This window comes from Martes martes, assembly GCF_963455335.1.
Source record: "Martes martes genome assembly, chromosome: 6".
Taxonomy (NCBI): Eukaryota; Metazoa; Chordata; class Mammalia; order Carnivora; family Mustelidae; genus Martes; species Martes martes.
In genome coordinates, this window is record NC_137893.1 from 80,714,266 (window position 1) to 80,722,852 (window position 8,587).

General features: G+C 37.6%; 1 protein-coding gene across 1 annotated transcript in view; it reads left to right on the forward strand.

Annotated features, from left to right (window-relative positions):
- MCM9 (minichromosome maintenance 9 homologous recombination repair factor) overlaps positions 1–8,587 on the forward strand; it is a 90,582-nt gene that overhangs the window by 11,305 nt on the left and 70,690 nt on the right. The window contains exons 5-7 of the mRNA XM_080806305.1: positions 2,309–2,509; positions 6,623–6,748; positions 8,351–8,470. Of these exons, the coding sequence (XP_080662431.1) occupies positions 2,309–2,509; positions 6,623–6,748; positions 8,351–8,470 (447 nt within the window). The remainder of the gene's footprint in view (positions 1–2,308; positions 2,510–6,622; positions 6,749–8,350; positions 8,471–8,587) is intronic.

An 8,587-nucleotide genomic window follows, 5' to 3' on the forward strand; every position in this document is an offset into this window, starting at 1 on the left:
GATTTTAATCAAAACCTGTAATATCTGGATCAGCAAAGTAGTGCTTATGTAAGCTTAGCATGAACATGAAAGTATCCTTTGATAGAAAATAAGATGTTTTCATGCAGTACATCTAAACTGAATTTTTTCTGCACTGAAAAAATCTAAAGCTATTTTTCTTTCACATGTCACTAACAATAATGGATGGAAGCAGTCTGTCAATAGCGCTTTTTCATTTATCCATAGCTACAAACCTCTGTAGAATGAAAAGATAAATGGCATAATCCTTGCCCTTCAGGAATTTACAGTCTGGTTGGGAACCCCAATCTGACACATGCAGAGTAGTAAAGTCAGAGGTTGTGTCCTGATAACTGCCAGTGCAGCAGGGGATCAGAGACGGGTCCGGCTGGGGGTGGCTGTCCTGGTAAATGGGCTGCAGAAGACGGAGCGGCACAAAGACGGAGGCTGCTACAAAGTAAGAATTGTAGTTCCCTGCAAATGACATCTTTTATGACTTACTACAGAAAAGTTTAACAAGGCTTAGTATAATAGCTAATACTTAGCTGTTGAGCGTATATTATCTTCTAGATATTGTAAGAAGTAATTTACAAACATTTTCTGACTTAATTTTCACTGTGGTCCTGTGACATAAATATAACTATTTCCATTTTGTAGGTCAAAACTTGTGGGCTCAGCAAAGTGAGATAATTTGCCCTAGAACATAACCAGTGAGTGGAGGAGCTGGGATTTGAACCCAAATCTGATAAAATCAGTACTCTTGGCCATTCTTCAGGACACTACATTTTTCACATTATCACTGCTATTGAAGTCTGTTACTTCAATAATCAGTTATTGATTAATTCAATAACGGGTGCTGTATCTAAAAGTAAAAGTATCTAAAAGTAAAGTTTCTATTTGACTAATTTAGAAACAACCTAAGTATAATTCATTAAAATGATAGTAAAGGACTGGTTCCAAGTGCTCATTTAAAGTTACCCCAGTCATTTTCACCTAAAAATTGAGGGCAGACAATATAGTAAATGATCATTATTCTTGCTTAGTTTGAAAACCATCCAAGCAGTGGCTTCGAAAGATCTTGAAAACACATGCAAAGCACCTACTGAATGTGTTTGTCACCATTTATTATAAAGTTGCCTTTAGCTAGAAATACGCCCTCCATTGTGTCATTGCTATCACCAGTTCCATTCATTTAGCATTTACAGAACACTTTCTTTAGGAAATCAAAAGCTCCGCAGATTATACATTACACATTGAAACTTAGAGAGTAAAAGGCATTTTGCACCAGCAAATGCCATATATTTGACACAGGGAAAATGAAGACTTGCCAGTTAGTTCAGAGACGCTATTTATTGCACAAATTATAAATACCATATTGGATTTGGAGTATGTCCAACATCTTATATTCAACAAGATTTTGAGGACTAGGCTTATCTTTTCTCCTTCTGGCCCCCTTATCTCTTAGACCAAAATACCAAATGCCAACCATTCATTCATATATACCTGTTAATTGATGCATTGAATTATATGTAATAATAAGCACAGATGTTAGTGTTTGGAGAATGTGCCCATGAAAGACCCAAGGCCTCCTAGGAAAACCTGTAGAAGTTTAATATTCTGATCACCAGTAATAGAATTTCCTCAGGTGGGAAGGAACCAACCAGAAGGAACAAGCAGGATTTATCTTGTGCTTTCATAGTTTATGAAAAAGAGCTTTGAAGTAAAACAGTGTTCACTTATTTCTTAGTTCCTTCATCTGTTTTTTTAAGGCAGTAAGTAAAATATCAATAAAGGTGATACATAAAAATTAATATATAAGAAACTGAAACTAGTGTCAGTTATCACAAGATTGTCTCCTTTCCTGACACCAAACTGATTATAGCTTAACCTTCCAGCTGCAGTTTCTACATATTCTTTAAATGAGAACTGTATGGTTAGGGATTATTAGAAGATGAACATTTCACCCCTTATAATAACAATGAATAAATCATCTGGTAAGCTATTTTTCCAGTGAAGGGTAATAATTTGGTGTGATTATCATGTGGCAGATTAAGAAAAATAAAAATGCTGACTTTAGCTTTTAGCTAAAGATAGAAGCACTTGTAAAAACAAACAAAAACAGAAGAAGGGGAAAGTAGGAAACCTGTGGTGTTCCTTTGCCTTCATATTGTTTTCTGGATGAGTGTTTACTATTCTAAACCTGGTGGGAGAATGGTTTATTTCTTATTTCTGGATCTGTGTGATGCAAGTCTATGCCCAGCAAGCAGTGTGCTCCTCCTGGACTTTGCTGCTACTTGGTGCTCTCTCCTAGGTGATGACCTCACTATTTATGGAGTTGTAATGCAACGGTGGAAGCCCTTTCAGCAAGATGTGCGATGTGAAGTGGAGATAGTCCTGAAAGCTAATTATGTCCAAGTAAATAATGAGCAGTCTGCAGGGATCATCATGGATGAGGAGGTCCAAAAGGAATTTGAAGATTTTTGGGAATCCTATAAAAGTGATCCCTTTGCAGGTTTGTGATTAAGGGTATAAAGCTGATAATTATTAATGGCATTTCATTAAGTGGTTAAATATGAGGTCTGTGATTGGGAGGAGCCTTGCATACTAGAAAACTCAATGGCTGAACTCAAAATGTGGTAGCAGTTGTCAGTACTTTTAGCCATAGTTTCCTTTTGAAGAGCCCCTTGCTGGTATAGTCTTTTTTAATTTAGAGATCTTTGTGGAAAATAAAAGCTGGATTACAAGAGATTTTCCATTTCTATTATTTTAGACATCTCTTGTACTGCCAGTTTTCTCCCTTCTTTACCAATAAATATACAATTCCTCCGTAAGTAGACAAAACACATCCTACTATGAAACGTCATCCTGTGAAAGTCTTATTTCTTTTCTGATGTACCTGAGATAATAAAGACAACTTCACACTATTTTAACTAAAGATTTTTAAATATGCAGTCAGTAGGAAAGAAGTGATGAGAGATAGAAGGATGCAAAATATAAGCTTTGTCATCACAGCAAAAACTTTTGATTGTGGCAGTAAGATACATAAACTAAAACATTACAGCCTTTAGGTTCAGAGTATTTTTTTATTTAAAAATTCCAAAGAGATAAAACACCAGTTAAATCTTCAAATGTCTGTTTTCATTCTTCCTTGGAGGCATCTACTGAGAAAAATAAACTGAAGCCTGTGATAGACTATTTTTAATAAACTTCATCTCAAGTCTCACACATACTGATTACTTTATTCTTAAATACTAAAGTGAGGTTCTCTATGTCATGGCTTTATTAAGCAAGCCCTTTAAGAACCATATATATTTTTAAAGGAATTTCTGTATTTAAAATTGTTTCTTAGGGCCGGGTCCTCACAAAAATCTGTAACTCTTCCTTGGACCACAGTCATTTCTTACTAATTGCAGTGCCACACAGCTCAGCTGTTCCTGTTACAGTGAAGGAAGGGGATCATATAGTGTTCTACCCAGACCATGAGAAGTGTTTTGTGCTGTCAATTCAAGACTCTATCTTGTTTCAATTAGAGGGTTATGGATGCACAGCTCATTTACTGGATAAAAGGAAGAAGTAAATATAATGAATAAGAAGAGAGAGAAAACGAGGCAATGTTTTTTTAGTGCGAATGGATTCTGCTTTCTTAGTTTTCTGAGTACCCAGTACTAGTACTGTACTTTACCAATTCAAAGTGTATGCGTGCTAGTTGGGGGAAATAAGGGAAGGGGTGGTGGAAGCGGAGAGCTGTATCCGGAAGGATGTCTTCATTTTGCTAGTCTAACGCCAGGGATTTCACTCCTCAGCTCTTGGAGTTTGATCTGCTTCACTAAGATCTGACACTGATACTGTCTAGATGGTGAAGATTTTATTCCAGTCTGCAGTAACATCTGGGATCCTCTGACCCTGGTGCCTAGATGCTGAATAGAAACCCAAATGTAGGGATTGGGGTCTGTTGGGCCATGTGAACCGATTCAGGGATGATTCAGATCTGGGAAGATCTAGGAAGTCCTATCCTCCTTGCAGTAACTGAGGGCCATGCCACAAGAATGAGCTGGTAGGCTCTAGACACACTATTAACATGGTCTAGAAGCAGAAACTTGGGAGGGAGCTAGAGTTGGGGGAGTATTCACTCTAATGCATTCTCTTCCATGGTACAGCCATGGGAGCATCTATTGCCATGATTCAAGGAACTTTAGACAACAAATTTAAGGGAATAGTTCTTCCCCTTTATTTTTCTCTGGTACTTCAGACTTCACTTTATATCTTTTGTATTAACTACATTGGGAGGAAATATTGAGATCAGAAATAAGCATAAGTAATAGAGGTAATATAATAGCTTAACAGTTAAGTGTGTCAGGTATTGTTCTATGTGCTATACACTTATTAACTCCTTTGAACCTCAACAGTTCTACAAGATACCATTATCATTCCACTTTACAGATAAGAAAATAGAGGCAGAGAGGTTAAGACACTTGCCCAAAGTCAGATGCGTAGTAAGTAGTAGCACTGGGATGTGATCCAGGCCTCTGACCCCAGAGCCTGTGCTCTTTACCACTGGGATATATATGTTTCCTGTTAGCACATCAGTCATTGAATCTACCTTTATTCAGCACAGCTGGCACACAAGTCTCCCAGGTCAGTTTGCCTACTCCTAAACCTGCTTGTTGGGGCTATTCCTTCTTTCTTTGTGTGTGTAATTCTGGTCAGAATTTACCTACCTGCTGTAATGTCTTATTTGCTTAGATCCCAAACCTTCTTCCTCTTTTTTCTCTGGGCTTTCTTCCTCAGGAAAGAGAGGGATTCCCTTTGGCGGTTAAGGAGCTGCCTTCTAGGATTTACTAATTCTTTTTTCTGATCCTCATTTTACTAAAAGATTTTCTTTCTTCACATTTCTGCCATCCCAAGTCATGTCACCCTACATTGTCATTGGATCAATTCTGATTCATTACAATAAGGAGCTTTTGTGCATAAGGCCCTAAATTCTGGACAAAGCCCTCTTCCCTACCCTAATGCTTTGGCAGAAAAGCTTCTGGAACTGGAATAATCAGCTAAATATTTACACGATTATTTTCCTCCTCAAATAGAGCTGCCTCTGAAACATGAGCACAAACATGGAAGCCCTGAAACACACAAATTAGTTGCCAGCTTGTAGAGAGAGTACCATCACAGTAGTGAATTCCACGTAAGTGAAGACAAGCTTAGGATAGGCTTCTTAGGATGGTATAGGTTCTAAGAACCCCTGCTGGTTAATTAGGCCAGTGATCAAATGAAATATCTACTTTATTTATATGTGGGATAGGCAGATTCTCCGATTTGGTGTTTTCACATTTCTGAAAACAGAAACTCAAACAGTGATATTCTCTTACTTAAAGCACATGATTGGGCGCCTGGGTGGCTCAGTGGGTTAAGCCTCTGCCTTCCGCTCAGGTCATGATCTCAGGGTCCTAGGACGGAGCCCCACATCAGGCTCTCTGCACAGCAGGGAGCCTGCTTCCCCCCTCTCTCTGCCTCTCTGCCTACTTGTGATCTCTCTCTCTGTTACATAAAGAAATAAAAAATCTTTTTAAAAAAAGCATATGATCAGGGGCACCTGGGTGGCTCAGTTGTTAAGCATCTGCCTTTGGCTCAGGTCATGATCCCGTGGTCCTAGGGTCCTGGGATCCTAGGATGGGGCACTGCATGCAGCTCCCTGCTCAGTAGGGAGCCCGCTTCTCCCTCTACCTCTGCCTGCTGCTCCCCCTACTTGTGCCCACTCCCCCACCATCAAGAAGATAAATTTAAAAATCTTAAAAAAAAAATAAAGCACAAGATCAGGAGCATCTGGGTGGCGCAGTTGGTTAAGCCAATGACTCTTGGTTTCGGCTCAGGTCTTAATCTCAGGGCCCTGAGATTAAGCACCAAGTTGGGCTCCATGCTCAGCGTAGAGTCTGCTTGAGATTTTCTGTCTCTCCCTCTACCCCTCCTGCTCATGCTCTCTCTGTAAAATAAAAAAATTCTTAGCAACACATGATCAAAAGAATCTGAGACTTCCCTCTTGGATTGCTAGAATTATAATATGTTCTTTTTAATACTGTAATACCCTGGTAACTTATTCTAGGTAAAGAGATTTTACCAAATTGTTCAGAGCAAATGCTGAATTGACTCACAGGGTAGATTATTTTACTTCTTTCTCTTAGACCTCTGGAGAAGCTCCATGAGCTCCAAGTACCTCTTGTATTTAAAGATTACTGGCTCCTGCAATCCAACTTATTGTTTGAGATTGAGCACCTTCATTTTATTTAGGCAGTGGAGTAAAGTGCAATGGTATTTTAAAGGGATAATTTTGGCTTAATGAGGGAATAAAGGAGATTCCTTTCTGTCCCTGTAAAGTTTGATAAATTTATGGAAACTTAAGCAGGTATAAAAATAAAAAGCAAGGAATGAAAAAGCAGACTTTTCCTATTATGGCATTAATAAGAGAAGGAATTTTAGGACCAAAACAGTTATTTACTCCTGTAGGATTTGGAAGTGGTTCTCTTGATATTAGATGGCAGAGTATATTTCTAGAAGTTAGGATAAGAAGGAAAATTTCAGATAGGATTTCTTGAAAACTGTTCGTAACATCTGACCTTTCTGCCTTTCCTAGGAAGGAATGAAATATTGGCCAGCTTGTGCCCTCAAGTTTTCGGGATGTACTTAGTAAAGCTTGCTGTGGCCCTGGTGCTGGCTGGTGGGATTCAAAGGACTGATGCTACAGGAACACGGGTCAGAGGTTAGTACCTATTAAAACTTTTTGAGAAATGTTAATACATACAAAGTAAAAAGTGAGAATTTTCCTTTCCTGAATAAAAATGACTTTTTGATCTTTATTTTCTAACCATAATCTTTTAAAGCTGACGGTTGCCCAATACTTAGTCCAGCATCTGTATATCAAAAAGTAATTTCTAGAATTCCAAAGACTAAAAGAAACTTTAAGTGTTTTGAGGAACATATGTTTTTGCTCCAGTCTGTAAAGGTGCCACAAAATAAAATCTTTACATTTTGATTACTGTCTTTTCCTCTGGATCCCCAGTCTGTCTTCAAGAGTAAAAGATTAGATAGTGCTTTTAAAGGTCTCCAAGTCAGTGTCTCTCCATCTGTGACTGTCAGTGTGTTTCTCTCAGACTGTTGCTCTCAGTCATCTGCCTGCTGATTCCCCTTCTGCTGGTAGGTTGTAGAAGTGCCATCTGCCGTGAGGTGCTGCTGTAGGTCATACGTTCAAGCAAAGATTACTCTAAGTGTATAATTATGTTCAAATGGCAGAAAGCTCTTTTGCAGCTAACACATTTAACTGACCTAAATCTGGCATAAAGTAGGTTTATTATGGCCCTTATATAGGCCACCTGAGGGTCATAATAACCAAAGACTAAAAGGACATTGTTATAAACAAGGCTGTTAGTAAGATTTCTAAAACCATATGGTACAATATGGAATAGGAAGGATAATAAAGTTTATGTGTATTGTATGTTTTGATCACATTCTGGCACTCTGCTAAATGTTGAGCTTAAGAAGGAGTTTCCTATTAATGTATTTAGGAAATACTTGAGTATAACTGAATAAATTGATCAGTGAGATAATACATACGAAAAGATACTCATATGTTCATTTGTTACATTTGAAAATAAGTACTTTAAGGTAGGTTATTTCATTAAATTACTACAATTTGCATGAAATGGAAAGGTCTTCATTTAACTGTTATAAGCGATTTGATACTTATAAAGCACTTATAAAGTCCTGAACACTTAAAAATACTTAAATAAAAAGGGAATAAAATATTTGTATGGCTTGTTTGGAAAAGATTTAGCCAAGTAGTTTGGTATTTAAAAATAGATTAAGGGGTGCCTGAGTGGCTCAGTTGGTGAAGCGTCTGCCTTCAGCTCAGGTCATGATCCTGGGGTGCTTGGATTGAGCCCCACATCAGGTTCCCTGCTCAGCATGGAGCCTGCTTCTCCCTCTCTGATTGCCCCTCCCCCTGTTTGTAGTCTCTCGCTAATAAATAAAATCTTTAAAATAAAAAATAAAATCAGAAACTTTATAAGCCAAAAATTTTTTAAATGTTAGACATATGCCTGAACATCTGGAAATAGCACAAAGTCTATTAAATTAGATTATAAATATCATATTCAGAAATCACTTAAAATTATTATTTATGATCATAGTTAACTTTTCTAAAGATAACTGGTTAACTCTGTCCTTAAATGACCTTCAGTAAATAGCAGAAGCATAAAATGTAAATTGTGTTGGCATTCCAAGTAGACCATTTTCTTCTTGATTAATTACACTTAATTCATGGGTCTTTTCATAGAAATTTGAAAGTTTACTAACTTTTTTCCAGGTGAATCTCATCTTTTATTGGTTGGGGATCCTGGCACAGGGAAATCTCAATTCCTCAAGTATGTAGCAAAGATTACACCACGCTCTGTGCTCACCACAGGAATTGGATCTACTAGTGCAGGTATTTTACATGACAATTTCAGTTAATCTAACTTTACTACAGACAGTAACACAGTTTTTCTGATGAAAAAGTACCTAACATAGGATAAGTTTCAAGTTAATTTTTGAGTTACTGCCA